The following is a 15,822-nucleotide window of genomic DNA, read 5'->3' as shown; positions in this document are numbered from 1 at the left end:
GACTAATTTTTCATCTACTTCAAATATTAAAATTATTGTCCTTCCAATAAAATGAGCTTATTATATAACATCTTATTATAATAGAAGATCTTATCGATTAACTTAAATAATGAAAGCGCACGTCAATATAATTATGAACTTGCGACTGCTGATTATTATTTCTCGGATTTCTAACTCTGCTATTCTGCATATTTGGATAGCATCTTGGGTGGGATAAACTATAGACCATCTTCGTCCTCGAAAGCAACGAACTCGTTTTTTTAAATAAATTATTCATCTTCTGATCACAAAATCACTTGCCCGTGAAAGGAAACGTCCCTGTTTACCCGTTTACCCAGTTATTGTGCTTTTGCAATTTATAATGGAACAATTATGAATTTTTCGCGTTTTCGACTGGTGTTTATCTACGATAACGGTCGAGCGCGTTCTGAAGTGTAGCAGCGGCAAGTAAGTGAATTTCACTTTGGGCACGCGAAGTACGTACAATTGCGGCTTCTATCTAGATATATGTCTGTGGTTGTGTAGCATTTCGAAGTGGCTGAGATAATTTATATTAAACACGTAGGTACCTATTTGACGTTCAGTAGAGAAAAGACTGGTCAGAGAAGAGTTACTTGTTGCAAAAGTAAGTACAAAATAACATTAATATTCCAAAAATAATTATAATGTATTACAGTAATTTATTTATTACAGATTCTAGTGGAATTTCTAGTCTCCGACATTAAAAGACGTCATGCGTCACTTCGTTCTTTTATAAGTGAATTTTGAGTAATAATGTATACATAATATCAGTTTATATTACCTACCTATATCTAGTGTTTTTTCTAGATGACTATTCGCTGGGGAATTGTGACAGCTGGAAAGATCAGCAATGACTTCGTCAATGCATTCAAAACGTATCCTGACATAGGAGACCAGACCATCGTTGGTATAGCTGCTCGCGATAAGAAAAAGGCTGCCGACTTTGCCAAGACACATGGAATTCCAAAGGTGTTCGATAGCTATGAGGCCTTAGCAAAAAGCAAGGATATTGGTATGCTTTATGTTCACAATTATCGTAATAATCTTGTACAAAACGATCGAGTTTCCTGAATATCAGCCCTAAAAAAATAATTTGCATTATTATTTTGCGTCTGAAATACTTTTGAAGATTTGATTATTTGAAGGTTTGATCAACATAATAGTAAAACAAAACATGCTTGGTGAAACTTCTCTCTGCTGATTTATTTTTCACAGATGGTCTTTCTGAAACAGATTGAAGTAACAATAATAATAAAATAAATTAAATCGCCGAATGTAGAAAGAATTGTTTGTTAACTTTTATTTAATTCGATTCGTGCTTCAACCTCGACGTCAACTTTTAGACTGAGCTAGGCGCGCGGCGCGCGGCCATAACTGCCTGCAATTAATGTCGACTACATGCAGTCGGTTTCGTTTGTGTGGTGTTGTAATACACGGACTTCGCATGCAATTCGTTTAGTAGCAACCTTAGTGCTAATATGTACATTACAGAAATATCTAATAATACTACGTAAAGTTATTGTAAATACACCCTCTCGGTTGTTGCAGACGTCGCCTACATTGGCGCATTGAATCCTGATCATTATCAGCTCTCCATAATGTTCCTCGAAAATGGAAAACACGTTCTCTGCGAGAAACCACTTTGTATGAATTATAAACAAGCTAAAAGTCTTCTCGGTTTTGCTGAGAAGAAGAAGTTGTTCTTCATGGAAGCCGTTTGGTCTCGATTCGCGCCTGCTTATATCGCTCTCGAAGAAGAAATCAAGTCTGGAAAACTCGGCGATGTTCAATTTGTTGATGCTAACTTTGGAGTGCCTATTGCTGGTGTGGATAGGCTAAAGTAAGGGAATTCAAATCCTACATTCTACAAATGCTTCAGTGTTGACTACGACCTGGTTCGAATCCCGGAGAATAAAGATAAAGTCGGTTCAGTCTCCTAACAGTCTAACTTAAAAGCCAGTCTGACGGTTCAGATGTTAAACGCTTTACGTTTCCTATCTCATTCCGAACTTTAAATTGAAACATAGGGAACAGATTTCAAAATGCGTAGTAATTGACATTACACTTTGAACATTCGTCGGTCTTTCAAGTTACACGATTAGGTGACATGGTGACATTTTACAAGGTATGCGTATCTGATGTCTTCTTGCTGGTTATTATGTTGATAACGTGTTCTTAACTGTCCACTAATCTGCTTTATGTATTTTAGAATGAAATCAATGGGCGGCAGTGCAATCTTAGACATTGGCATCTACCTGCTTCAATTTGCTCAATACGTTTTCAAAGATGAGCCTATCAAGGTATCAGCTCATGGGGAGCTGAATGAAGACGGTGTGGATGTTGTTGATACTGTTATCTTGGAGTACAGTAACGGAAGGCGCGCTGTTCTTAACGCTCACGCCAAACTTAGACTGTTGAATAATGCTACAGTTGTTGGTGATAAAGGACGCGCTACGGTAAAAATTACGGTATTAAGGGCCAGCGCCAACCGGTGAACGGGAAGGCAGAGGGAATTAAATTTATTAGTGGATATTTTAGGCTATTTCAATTCAAATAAACTTGCTCCGAGACCGACTTTGGAATATTTCTCTCTGCGGCATCGAAGAGCACGCCAGAGGATACCTCAGGCATGCGATGGAATCCACCGGGATCCATTGGTGTGCACCAGGGACTTTTCGATTGCGTAGTAGCTAGTGAAATAGAAACAAATCCGAGCGAACGGTGGCATATCGTCGGATGCCTCGGTAATCCAGCGGATTCAGTGGTACGTTGGCGAACGCTCGCGGTATCATAAGGGCGCGTTCCCATTATGTCGTAACGTTTTATTTATCGTTAGACGGCTGTCGCGTCTAGCCTGTTCTCATATCGCGACTACCTGTCGTGACTGTGTCGTGGACGTTTATTTAATCGTTGAATAACTGTCGTTCCCACTAGATCGTTACGACAATTTATCGGTTCACGGCAGTCGCCAAGTCGTTTGTACGACAGAATCGTTTGGAGCTGCGATTATCTGTCGTCACATTTTATCGTGCCGTTTTATTTATCCTTCTAGCTCGTTCATTGTCGCGATAGTCTGTCGTCGTAACGTTAAATAAGTCGTGAACGACAGTTCATCATATTGTACTACTTATATGTGAACAACTTCATTTAAATATACCAGCCACGACACTTTAGGGTGAAGTCAGACGAGCGTAATTTTGTCAGTTGCGTTTTTTGAGTTGCGCAGCTTGCGCTCGACCGAAATTCGGTTGGAGCGCCAGACGAACGTATTTTATTGAGTTGCTTTTAAGTGTTTAGCGTATACGGGGTGTTTAAAAAAAAAGAAGCTGGGTACATCCACTCAATATGAAACGATTAAAGTATGGGCAGTTTCATATATTATATTTACCTAAGTTTACGTGAACATCCAGATCAACTTGTTACATACTACCACATGCTAATAAATGTTTTTCCAGAATTATTAAGCCTAGTAAAACCTTTTTTTACTAAGTAAGATACAAATATGAGATAAGCCATCAGTCCAGAGGAAAGACTAATAATAACAATCAGGTTGTTCAGTTATTTATATTTTAATCTCCGTATTGAACATTTTCGCAAGAAACGTATGTACTCACGCGCATCCTATGCCAAAGTGACCCCTTCTCTCACTCTTAAATCCACCTGCGCCAGCCCGTCGCACGATGCGACCGAAAGTCAGTCGTCATTACGCCCGTGAGTCGGCAGTTAACTCATTTTGCGTTGTCGTGTGAAACAAACCGTACTTTTATATGAAACCGAATGCAGCGCAAACTACGCAACTCCAACATTACGCTCGTCTGGCCTCACAGCTGCATTCGGATTCAAACTGCATGACTATGTGTCGTCACGACGAATGGGAACGCGCCCTAAGGGATATCTCTTCGATGCTGTTCCCCGCCAACGATTTGCGCTGACCCTATTGTACGAATTACTATTGTATAGGTTTAAGTACTATTAATTAATGATTTATAATAATAATAGTTCGAGCATCAGCCGAGTTTTGCCTAGTTCAAGAGCACGTCAAGCTTGACACTTAAGATTTAAATCCAAATTTATGCCGCCGCTTTCGATAAGAACCGTCTAAAGTACAAAGTGTCAAGCTTGACGTGCTCTTGACTGTTACTACTTTTAATATAGTAGTAAGAGTATACATTCGTTCTCCATATATAGAGATAATTTTAAAAATGTAATAATAGCCGAAAATCTAGGAAAAATATATATTATTATTGGCAACAAAAAATAGTAAATACAAATCGAATGCTATGTTGTTTCGGAATTTCGAACGTAAAAAAAAGCAAAAAAGAAGCCCTCATGGTGAGACCTCGGGGCCCAACTGTTTATTATGGTCCTTTTTCCCGAAATCAATATTCCTGTCGATATTTTATTTACAATTCAATAAAAACCAAAGTGAACAATTTTTTTCTTAGGTTCGTTGTACAGACTTTTCTATACGCGTAATATACCAGATATACATGGTACCATGCAATATACCATGTATATCTAGATCGTTCAAGGCGAAGAAGAAACAAATTATGCTTATTGCAAAATCTCGAACTTGGCAAGTTTTCAGAATTACAAATGTGCACATCAAATAGATTTATAGTTAGTTACACGAGGATCGAAATGGTTCGTGTGATAAATATAACACAATATCCGTGTGTCGTGCGTTTTTTTCCTGAACATTGGACACACCGTGTGTCTAGATAGTTTTTGGAATAAAAGTAGAGTCAAAATTCCGAACTGAAAACTAAAAGTGGTGAAAAAGTACGGTGGCCACGTGGGAGACGTTTATTTGCAAAACATTTCGTATTAATTTTTTTTAAATCTGTAATAATTTAAGTCTCGTATATTTCTGCAGAAACAAAGTTTCAAAAATGTATAATTTTGTAAAGGCGATATTGTGTTGCATTGATTTAGATCCGAAAAAATATTGTCATTTCCAATAGTGAATTTCGTGTCCTTACAGTTCAGAGAATTTTGATACGTGTGGTTGACAGACACATTGTTACTAAAGAGTTCATTATTCTGTAATGCATAATAATTTCGCGTTGCATAAGATACCCTGCCTACTACAACAACCCACAGCGCGATCTCAATTTTTTCACTTAACCGATTTTTTAACTCTTACTTTCATTAACTGCAGTTGCTGGATCCTTTTCACTTTCCACACAAGTTGGTGCATGCTGACGGCAAAGTGGAGGAATTCAAACTGCACACATCAAAACTGCCTTACGTCTTCGAGAACAGTGCTGGATTGGTGTACCAAGCTATAGAAACAGCCAGGTGCATTAGAGAAGGTAGATATACTCAGTCATTAATAAATTCAGTAATAACATAACTCCAATAATAATTATAAGACCATTATTTTCATTCTTGGCCCAATCTTGTGTTGTTTTAACAATACCTATAATATACAGGGTTGTTTGTAAAATACTAACAACCTCGCAGGACTATATTAATAACATCATACATATATGGTCAATTTATCTAAAATAAATACTTTTCTATCGGTATGTATTTGATAGTAAGTTGTATAGCTACATCTCCTGCGTGCAGTCATGCATAAAAATAATTGTGGTGGTGGGTGTTTTCTTTTGCTACCGCACAGAGTTATCGCCGTTTAGAGCGATGTATTTAAACATTTTCATTTTTGTACGAAAGTAAAATCTGTTAAAAGTTGATGAGATATTATAGTCGGCGAGGTTGATTTTTCTGTTTTTTTTTTACAAGTAAACCTGTATAAGAAAACTTTTCCTTCGTTAAAATTATCTTGAATTTTTTAATAACATCAAGTGACGGGATGAACAAGTCGTGCACCTGATAAGCTCACCTCCATAACAATTGCAGTGCCACTCAGAGCTTTAAACTGCAAAGATCTGAGGGGCACTGCCACGGCGCCCGTCACCCTGAGACATAAGTTGACAAGTCCCATGTGCCTGTAATATCATGTAATATTAAATAGAACACCAGTTTCTAAATACCTTGCGTGAAAATATTAATTCTTATAACAATAAAAAAATAAGTATTCAGAATAAACACAATCAAACCTTTCAGGACTTTTGGAGTCGCCGAGGATGTCACACCGAGAAAGTCTCGTTCTGGCCAAGCTGGAAGACGAAGTGAGGAGACAGGTTGGATGCCACCACGCTGCTGACGATCAGGAATTTCCCTAATTCCAGTGGCAGTGTTAAACGCACAAATCTTGTTTACTTTCTAGATAAGTAGTGTGATGTGGCGATAAGCTATTGGAGACCACTTGACAATTTACACAATGACAATAGCTGCAGCTCATATCACACTTACATTGTGTTTTAAGAGCATAGACATCGCCAATATTTTGTGTCTTAATAAAAAGTGTACCTATATAACATTATACATTTCTTACAATAAGTGAAAATGTTTATTAAAAACCTGTAAAGAAATTTATTGTTTTTAATTTTCATCAGTATGTATGTACCAAAATAATATCTAATATACTTAACTATTTATCTAATATATGTACAACTATCAATCGGCTAAGTCATGTTGTCTAAAATACCGGGCCACTAGACAGATGAAAAGATTCATAGGGGCTGCTTGTTGTACTGCATTTTCGCTATCCGGATTTAAGCGAGACCTATAAAACAAAATATATTTTTTAGTATCAAAATTTTTTATAGAAAATGAGAAGTGTTAATAAAATAGTATCCTACAGTACGTCAGTTTAATGGCGCATTTACACCAGGTCGATAAGCGACCTTCGCCTGCGCGTTGTGCGCCGAAGGCGGCAAGCTACCAGATGTAAGTACTGAGTCGTCTGACGACCATAGTTCGCCGTCGAAGTCGACTGAAGCGGCTAGGTGTAAATAGACATGGAAAAAGCGGTTGTTTTATTGTTATTGACAAATAATGAATTATACTGTATGCGATTTTTCAATAACTGTTATTGTAAACTGTTGTCAGAAAACCTACAGCAGAATAACAGGTTTTCTGACAATATGACAATGATAGCGAATGAATATTGTGTAGTGTCACATGTCTTACATTTTTCGTAACTTTTGATCTTCTCCCGGAACACTTTTGTAATTTTTGTTTTCAAGGCAATTTTCGTAACTTTTGAGGGAATCCAACTATATTTCTTATTGTAAATCCTAAATAGTTTACGTTTAATAGTTTACGCAACTAATTTAACAAGTCAATCGGAAAGAGTTTTGTGCCGTTTCATGAATTTGCTTACCAAGCAAGGAAAAACTCGTCACCCTCGTCTCGTCTCGTTAAAGGTGCGGCAAAATTGCTAACTTTTTTATGTACTTTTTTAAAAATATATGAGCTACGACCAAAGAAAAATTAATTTTATTGTAATTTAGAGAATATTATAACAATAACACGAAAGTTAAGTAGAAACTAGGATATTGTGTTAAAAAATAAATAACAAATCTAAAGTTTGGCCACATTTTTACTCGTAAAGCCGCAGGTACCTGCAGATGGATTATTTTTTCTTGCTAGAGAATGACTGTACCTATACTGTAAATAAACCACATACATTACATTTTCCTACATTTCGAGATAAAAAATAAAATGTTTATTTCTCCAAACAAAAAAATATAATCCCAAGGGCCTTCGTCGGTTTTCGCTTTGTTTGTTGTTTCGTGGTTTGTCGGTTCGGTCGTCTGCCGAGACGACCCGGTGTAAATGCGCCGCAACTAGCTAACATTTTATTGCTTAAGCAGCCATAATAAGAGTAACAGATCAAAAACTACCAGTATCCAGTTTTGTTAAAACCGTTTTTAGTACAAAGTTTTTCTGGTGGTTTACATAATTCCTTTGAGTGTTTAATTACCTAATTTCTGCACATTTTCTTGCTAAATCTCTTAATATGCATATGGTTTCCGATAGCAATGGTTGTCTAGTACATGCCAAAAAAGAATAAATCCATTGACCTGAAATCAATTCAACGATTATAAATCAAAAGTGTAAAATGATTTGTTTAAGAGATTTGCAGCATGCAATCAATGCACGGATTATGACTAGATCCAATTCAATGAGTTTTAACTAGTCAATGGCTGTTTTCTGTATTTTCAAAGAATAAAAAATGAAATTACTACGGCAACTTCAGTCGTCTTACATGCATTGGATGCGTGCCACACACAGGGTCTACTACGTAGTATGTGGGAGGCCTGTGCCCAGCAGTGCGACTCTGCAGGCTAACTATTATTATTATTTTTACTGTATCTATTAAAATGGAGTTATAGAGCACATTTAGATTTTCCTACTCTTTATTATACAGGTGGCCGGAATAGTGACGGCAAAAAAAAAATTGATGCCTCATATTGAGGGGTATCCGAATCACCCCCATTTATGTTCTGCAATTTTTCGTAGTTTTCGAGTTATGTTTAAATTTATTAATGGATTTTTTGAAATTTTCAGTCTGATAGGATCTAAATTTTTTTTTTAATTTGTACAACAATTTTTCGGTAACTCAATCTTTATGAATTATACTTTAACGCACAAAATAATCAGCTTCGTTCAATGGAAGTCAAAACTTTCGTAGCTTCCATTGTTGTTACAATTCATAAAGATTGAGTTACAAAAAAACACCCGAAAAATTGTTGTCCAAATTGAAAACAAAAAAAAAAATTTGTGCCGATCCGGTTGAAAATTTCAAAAAATCCATTACAAAATCTTAACTCGAAAACTATGTAAAATCGCGGAACATACATGGAGGTGATTCGGATACCACTCAATGTGAGACACCTACATTTTTTTTGGACGTCACTATACCGACCAGCCTATATATTGGAACAACTTCAGTAACAGCAATTACAATTGTTATCTTTCCATATACACTTAAATTCACAGATAGTCAAACTTATGTGTGTGGTTTTTTTTTCACAATATTTTTGAAAAGTAGAACATAAAATGTTGTCCTTCGGTACAAGCGGTCTACTTTCCCCATCAGTCCAATTTCACTATTCGTCCACTGTCCCGATCGGTCCACTTGTCCAAATGGTCCACTTTCCCAATTCGTCTATTTCTCATTTCATCTATTTTCCCGATCGGTCCACTTTCACTATTCGTCTACTTTCCCGATCGGTCCATTCGTTTTTCCCGATTCGTCCATTTCCCATTTCGTCTACTTTCCAGATCGGTCTACTTTTCCGATCGGTCCACAATATTGTCCAAATGGTCCACTTTTTAAGCATGTAAATCAATAAAATTTCACCAAAAAAAACTGGTTTTACAAATTTTCAAAGGCAGTTTGTAATTACGTAATATCTACAATTACGTATATATTGTCATGGAGTACATTTTTTAATATTTTTAATCATGATTTGAAAAATCAAAATCAAGTAGACAGTTTTTAACCGACTACAAAAAAGGAGGAGGTACTCAATTCGACTGTATTTTTTGTATATACGTTACGCGATAACTTGGTTATTTGTTAACCAATTTTAATGATTCTTTTTTGTTGGAATGAGGGAACCTCAGTAGTGATCCCATTTAAATTTGAAGTTAATATTCCACACACATCTAAGGTGGCAAACTAGGGGGTCAATACGGTTTCGCGCACTTTCTGGTAACTGATTTGAATAAAACTTGGTAAATAGATGTAATTCCACAAACTTATTTGAGTAGACATGGAGTAGAAGCATCATTAAAGTAGACCGATCGGGAAAGTAGACCAAATAGGAAAGTAGACCTAACGGGAAAGTACACCAAACTGGAAAGTAGACGAAATGGGAAAGTACACCAAACAGGAAAGTAGACCAAACAGGAAAGTAGACGAAACGGGAAATAGACGAATCGGGAAAAACAAGTGGACCGATCGGGAAAGTAGACGAATAGTGAAAGTGGACCGATCGGGAAAGTAGACGAATAGTGAAAGTGGACCGATCGGGAAAGTAGACCAATTGCACGGAAGGGAAATGTTGTTCAACAACTATTGAGTGACAAAGAAATCCATGATAAGGTGTTATACTGCTCAGATTAAGCCGAATTTACATTTCGACTCATCTGTAGAACAAAGATCTATGTGCAAGACTAAGGCCTCTTTTCCATTACACGGTTGTTCAAACGTACGGTGTGTAAGCCGTACGGTTGAAAAAACGTGCTAGCTTGTACATGATACGGCAAAATCACCGCGCGAGACATTGGTAAGTACTGGCTAGTAGCGCTTTTTACTCGGGCTGTGTAGGACGTGCTGCGTCATGAATTTTCTTACGAAAAAAAAGATTATAGTTGCTTATTACATATATAGGAAAAAGAAAATAGAAAAAAAAAGGGAAGTAAGGTTTTGGATACATCCGATTTTAGAAAAAAGGGAGGAATATGGCGCGTTTCATACACTTGTCAAGAATCAATTGAGAGAAGATGAAGACAAGTTTTACAATTATTTTAGAATGCAGAAAACTACATTCGACAACTTGCTCCAAAAATTATCCCAGGAACTAAAACATCAAGATACTTTTATGCGAGAGAGTATATCGCCCGCAGAAAGATTGGCTGTAACTCTGAGGTAAGTAGGTACAAAATTAAATGACATATTTTAGTTTAAAATTGTTTATTGCACACAAACAAAATTATTACATGTAATTGAATTTTAATAATTATTAATTTAAGAACAAGTAAATCAAAAAATACACTACGCTGAAAATGCTACTCAAGTGCGGTACTAAAATCGAATTCGTCTTCAATAGAAACTTGAGAATCTGCCGAGATACTTTCCGCATTTACACTATGTACAGATAATTGTGATTCGGGTCGGTAGTGGATTGGCTCTAAACCAGAACCGTGTCCAAAATCATGAGAAGACGTCTGTGGACGACTTATTCCATAGCCCGATCTAGCAGCTGTAGAATATCCATATGTTGACGATTGCGCATTTGAGGATGCTGTACCACTTAAATATCCTTGATGGCCTTGATCCCATTGGTTTCTTGATGTAGGTATATACTGAGTACACTGTCTTTGTTGAATATTTTTAATTATTGAAATTACTTGAAACTGAAAGTTATCATATTTTCATCACTGAACTTGTCAACTGTATCAGCGATTCCCATAAAAAAGTTCATACTACGGCTTTTCTTTTTCTCATCTCGTTCTGCTGAATCCATAAACTTCATAAACTTAATGTCAACTTCACTTAGTTCATTTTTTCTTATTTTTTTAGGCCTTTGCGTCTCACTCCGTTCAGTGTATCCCGAGCTTGATTGATTCGGGACTGCACTATCAAAATTTTCATTACTGAGGCTAGAATCATGAACATGTTCAGTCATGTTAGAATCGGTCTTGCGATGCTCAACATTTTTTTTTAGGAACATCATTTCATCATAGAACATATATTTTCTTATTTTTTTTGCTGAAGAACCAGACTTACATTCATTAATTTTTTTGTCATATTTTATCCAGCTATCTTTCATATTGGTCCACTTCTTCATCACCATTTGCCCTGAAAATAAATAAATAATAATTATTAAATTCAAAATTTATAAAAACCCCCGACCTAAACTGAATCGACCCCGACCTAAAATGGGGTTTTAGTATTTGAACCTGAACCGTTTTGTTTTATATTTCAGGTATCTAGCAACAGGAGATACCTTTACTGACCTATACTACAGCTATAGAATTGGAATAAAAACCATAAGTTGCATCGTACGTGAAGTATGCCACTACATTTGGTTAGAACTGTATAAAGAATATATGAAAATGCCATCTAAAGAAGACTGGCTACACATTGCAAGCAAATTTCAAGAATCTTCCAACTTCCCGCTGTGCTTAGGAGCGGTCGATGGAAAACACATCAGACTTATTAAGCCAATTGATAGTGGCTCGATGTTTTTAAATTACAAACATTTTTTTTCTATAGTTTTGATGGCAGTAGTAGATAGCTATTACAACTTTATATTTGTTGACGTTGGCGCCTACGGAAAGGAGTGTGATTCCAGTGTGTTTAAAGAGACCCCATTTTGGAAAAAATTAACAAACAACGGATTAAATCTACCCGATGCAACACGTTTGCCTGGAATTGACTACGATTTGCCATATGTGTTCGTTGCGGACGAAGCCTTTGCTTTGCATTATCACTTGCTTCGTCCATTTGGTGGTCATCAGCTTGATCAATTAAAACGTACATTTAACTACAGACTCACAAGAGCGCGAAGATTTGTTGAATGTGCGTTTGGCATTTTATCCAATAAATGGCGAATTTTTCACCGGCCAATGAATGTGTCCATCGATTTGGCAGTTGATATTGTGAAAACATGTTGTGTTTTGCAAAATTTTATACATAAGCAGGAAAACTTTCAGTTTCACAATGCGAGTGAAAATGAGTCCACCCTTGATTCAGAATCGGAACTAATCCAGTTACCTATCACGAATGCAGTTCGCGGAAGTTTGGCGGCTAATGAAGTTCGCAACAGATTTGCACAATATTTTGTATCTAACGAAGGTCGCCTCTCCTATCAAAACAACTATGCATAAGTAAAAAGTTAATAATTAAATATCTGTAACTTACCAAACTTGTTTTTCTCATCACCACTTAAATCTTCAAATGTGGGCTGGAAATGAATAAATATTTCTTTCCAGGAATCATATTTAAGCCGCTTATTTTTATAATCGTCGATGGTCTTATCCCATATTACAGGCCTTTCTTGAATCAACGTAATTAATAATTCTTGATTTATGTTCATTTTATAATAAAATCGCGAAACAGCGTATATAAGCGGTCACGAATCCGTGCGTACGTCCGGCACCGTCGACACACCCCGATAGACTGCCATACAACACTGGTGAAAATCACGCCGTGCGTAGACGCGGCGCGCCGAGGGGCAGTCACGGCGCACGCGGCCGCGGCGCCGTGCCTTGGCGCCACCGTGCATGTCGACAAGCTCATATAGTGATCCATACCACACTGACGACCGTGCCTACACGCGGCGAATTAACCGTAGATTTTCACGGCGAGAAACCGTGTAATGGAAAAGAGGCCTAATTGTTCTCAGGACAGGGTACATATCGTTCGTTCTTTTTCGATGGGGATGTCAGGTCTAATGTTGTTCGATTTTATATTTCCAAAACGGAATAAGTTATATAAATTCTCAAAACATCTTACGCGTAACGCACTTATTCTCTTTTCGCTACATAATCATATATCGGACTCTGTTCTTTGGATGAGTAGATTTGTCAGACGTGCTATGTCGTGACGTGTCAGAACTGTATCGGTTTCACACATTTAATATGGTTACATTTATATTAGTGTGTCGCAATCTGACGTGATGGTTGTGCTCTTTGTATGAAACCTATACTGGTCTGACGCGTCGCGACAGGACACGTCAAACAAATGTAAATCCAGCTTTACAAACATTTTTTTAAATACATAGTTGACCCTGTCAATGCTATTGGTACTACACGGACGTGAAGGTAAAGAAACTTCCTGTTCACATAATTATTTTAACAACTAAATAAGTGATGACTCTTGTTTACCTGTCTTATGATCAATGCTGTTTCCAGGTCTTACTTCATTTAACATTGCTGTTAAACTTTCTAGTCCCAAATCCAGAATGGTGTGCTTTAAACCAAGTAGAGTTGTCAATGTAGGTTCATTTTGAGAGAAGAAATGCTTCCAACCTATAAAAAAAGTAACACCTTTTTGTAGAAATCTTGACAATAGTAACTTAAAGATGTAGATTAGGAACGACCAAATTTATCTGATCTCAAGCAATAAATACTCACCTATGATACCCACCAGAACGGTATGGTATGGTGTAATGGGCTGTTGTCAGTAACTCAATGCCCTGTTGTCTATTATGCGTGTGTGCCCGCCAGAAATAAAATTTCAATTTCTTATTGTTCATAAAAAGGTGAACAGAAAGAAAAAGAAGTTCTTTCTTTGTAACCGAAATCTTGCTATATTATTATAGAGGCATAGTTTACCTATTAAATTAGTTTGTTCTAGTTCAATTTTAGCCACATGCCGTGGCCACTGAGATTTCTTTGCAACTAATCTGCCAATGTACATTCTGATCTCTGAGAAGTCTGCAACTTGAAGATTCTGCCATTCAATTGTTGGTTTTATTTTGTCATGTACTTTTGCTCGAGGTCTCTACAATACAAGATAAGTTTTATATTATAAAAAAGGAGACTAGTTCCTCTACTTTACTATGTCACCAAAATGCAGTGAAAACCATATCTTTTACAAAGAAGTTATTGCTTTTGATTTAGTTCACGGCATCAAGGATTCCTCATAAAGATATAAACAGCCATGACTGGCTGCGTATGGAGGAAATAACAGATGGAAGCCATAAACACTTTGAAGTCATGGAATGCGCAACCCTATGATGACATGAAATGATATTCATAAGACTCTGTTCTGTTTGACTTATTTGTACAGACGATAACACATCAAGCTACACATTAACCAGTCTTGTTTGGTTGCTGTGGTGGCATTATTCGAACCAAAGTATAACTTGATATGCTGTTGATTGTACTATGTCTTAAGCTGTTAAATTTTACCTCCACAATAAAGCAGTCTTGGTTTTTGGCGAATTTAGAATAGTCCTGTTTACATCTAGTAACCGCAGCACAATTTTCACGCTCTCTCATCACAGAAAGCAAGTATTCCTCCCCAGTTGTAGGTACTTCTCTGTACTTGACATCAGAGCTAACTTGAAAACATCGGGCAATCAAAGATTCTGGCTCGCTGTCGTCATCGTAGTGGTTCAATATCAATTTTTTATTCGACATATCGTTTTAATTTAGGAATCTGATTTTAGGTAAATAGTGATGAAATACAACCAACAGTAACAAGCAGTCAGGAACCAAGCTTTTTTGTTTTCATAATTACTTGGTGTAAATGGGCTGGTGTGGTGTCCGCAACGCGACTGAACTCATGAACACTCATGAACTCGACGTCAAGGCGCATATATAAGGCAAAGATATCGTTGTATATTTCAGCAAATAAATATTCTTCCACATTTGATAATTGACTCCTGTCAAAAGTTGAAGAGTTGGCTGTATGGTTTCAAACCTTTGTTTTTCTACTGTTTTAATTTTCCCATATTTTTCAATTGATATTAAAATACTGGGGATTCGCTCTGGACCTTTTGGAGGGAAAAGCGGCGTCTTTATTTTGACTTTCAATTATTTTGTGAATTCTAGTTTAAAGTGGAATAGGATAGTGCTATTGTGCCTTAATCGAAGATTAAAACGCGAAATTATGCGAATCTCGAACTAAAATACCCGTATCGGCCTGTTTTAAGGAATCCCGAGTCAATTCAAGCACGCCGCCGTCTCAAATTACCTATCCTCTTTGTGGCGGCCATACTTACAGAAATTGATAACTATTTTTATGTTTTCGGCTGAAGGACTTTTTTCCATGGCCAGCAATAAATTAATTAATTATTAATTTAAAATACTGGAAAAATATAATTCGAAGGCTCATAGGTTTAGAAATATATTTTCAAGTTTTATTCAGCGTGAATTTTAAAATACTATTGTTAAAAGAGAAAAACGAGATTTAAAATTATTGGACAAAAGTTGGACAACACCTAAAAACAAAACATATTTTTTTAACGCTCCATCTTTTTCGTTCAATAAGTTCAAAGGATGGAAAAGAGTAACTTCAAGTTTTGACAGGTGCAACGTCAAAAATGGAAAAATGTCTGAATTGAATATTTATAGCTTAGACTATGGAAACTTAGGGTCGTATTCTAGAACATTACTCAATGCTCAAGTCAGGATTGCACTGGCAACACATTGCACTGGAAATAAGACCCTAATAGCAGGGACTTGAGTATGATTTCGAGTGCT

At 36.7% G+C, this 15,822-nt stretch overlaps 3 protein-coding genes across 5 annotated transcripts; 2 read left to right on the top strand and 1 right to left on the bottom strand.

The window, feature by feature from the left end:
- The first annotated feature begins 289 nt into the window (after positions 1-289).
- On the top strand, positions 290-6,452 carry LOC113230345 (trans-1,2-dihydrobenzene-1,2-diol dehydrogenase-like). Of its 2 annotated transcripts, none has more exons than XM_026464239.1 (6): positions 290-625; positions 829-1,033; positions 1,570-1,861; positions 2,231-2,477; positions 5,183-5,336; positions 6,094-6,452. In XM_026464239.1, exons 2-6 carry the CDS (start codon positions 829-831, stop codon positions 6,210-6,212), a joined length of 1,017 nt encoding a protein of 338 aa, XP_026320024.1. In that variant the 5' UTR covers positions 290-625; the 3' UTR covers positions 6,213-6,452. The 2 variants fall into 2 exon arrangements, with proteins under 2 accessions (XP_026320024.1, XP_026320025.1); XM_026464240.1 differs by having other exon boundaries at positions 295-447.
- A 32-nt stretch (positions 6,453-6,484) lies between these two features.
- On the bottom strand, positions 6,485-15,160 carry LOC113230346 (gem-associated protein 2-like). The gene is made up of 5 exons (XM_026464241.1): positions 14,527-15,160; positions 13,948-14,116; positions 13,498-13,641; positions 7,859-7,958; positions 6,485-6,655 (listed from the first exon to the last, which is right to left on the bottom strand). Exons 1-5 carry the CDS (start codon positions 14,755-14,757, stop codon positions 6,547-6,549), a joined length of 753 nt encoding a protein of 250 aa, XP_026320026.1. The 5' UTR covers positions 14,758-15,160; the 3' UTR covers positions 6,485-6,546.
- LOC113230344 (protein ANTAGONIST OF LIKE HETEROCHROMATIN PROTEIN 1-like) lies at positions 9,943-12,536 on the top strand. 2 transcript variants are annotated; one of them, XM_026464238.1, is made up of 3 exons: positions 9,943-10,172; positions 10,418-10,534; positions 11,595-12,536. In XM_026464238.1, exons 2-3 carry the CDS (start codon positions 10,419-10,421, stop codon positions 12,496-12,498), a joined length of 1,020 nt encoding a protein of 339 aa, XP_026320023.1. In that variant the 5' UTR covers positions 9,943-10,172; position 10,418; the 3' UTR covers positions 12,499-12,536. The 2 variants fall into 2 exon arrangements, with proteins under 2 accessions (XP_026320023.1, XP_026320022.1); XM_026464237.1 differs by having other exon boundaries at positions 10,333-10,534.
- Positions 15,161-15,822: the final 662 nt, after the last annotated feature.

The sequence above is a fragment of the Hyposmocoma kahamanoa genome, unplaced genomic scaffold (assembly GCF_003589595.1).
Source record: "Hyposmocoma kahamanoa isolate Upper Pololo Valley unplaced genomic scaffold, ASM358959v1 63, whole genome shotgun sequence".
NCBI classification, from domain to species: Eukaryota; Metazoa; Arthropoda; class Insecta; order Lepidoptera; family Cosmopterigidae; genus Hyposmocoma; species Hyposmocoma kahamanoa.
This window is presented reverse-complemented; position numbering and strand designations above follow the sequence as displayed.

Excerpts from the sequence above, each read along its gene's own strand:
- LOC113230345 (XM_026464239.1), top strand. The coding sequence starts at position 829 with ATGACTATTCGCTGGGGAATTGTGACAGCTGGAAAGATCAGCAATGAC. Across the intron at positions 1,862-2,230 it reads GCTGGTGTGGATAGGCTAAA|AATGAAATCAATGGGCGGCA; the intron begins GTAAGGGAATTC and ends TATGTATTTTAG. Across the intron at positions 5,337-6,093 it reads AGCCAGGTGCATTAGAGAAG|GACTTTTGGAGTCGCCGAGG; the intron begins GTAGATATACTC and ends CAAACCTTTCAG.
- LOC113230344 (XM_026464238.1), top strand. The coding sequence starts at position 10,419 with ATGCAGAAAACTACATTCGACAACTTGCTCCAAAAATTATCCCAGGAA. Across the intron at positions 10,535-11,594 it reads AGATTGGCTGTAACTCTGAG|GTATCTAGCAACAGGAGATA; the intron begins GTAAGTAGGTAC and ends TTTATATTTCAG.
- LOC113230346 (XM_026464241.1), bottom strand. The coding sequence starts at position 14,757 with ATGTCGAATAAAAAATTGATATTGAACCACTACGATGACGACAGCGAG. Across the intron at positions 13,642-13,947 it reads AGAACAAACTAATTTAATAG|GTTGGAAGCATTTCTTCTCT; the intron begins GTAAACTATGCC and ends CTTTTTTTATAG. Across the intron at positions 6,656-7,858 it reads AGAAAATGTGCAGAAATTAG|GTCTCGCTTAAATCCGGATA; the intron begins GTAATTAAACAC and ends TTTGTTTTATAG.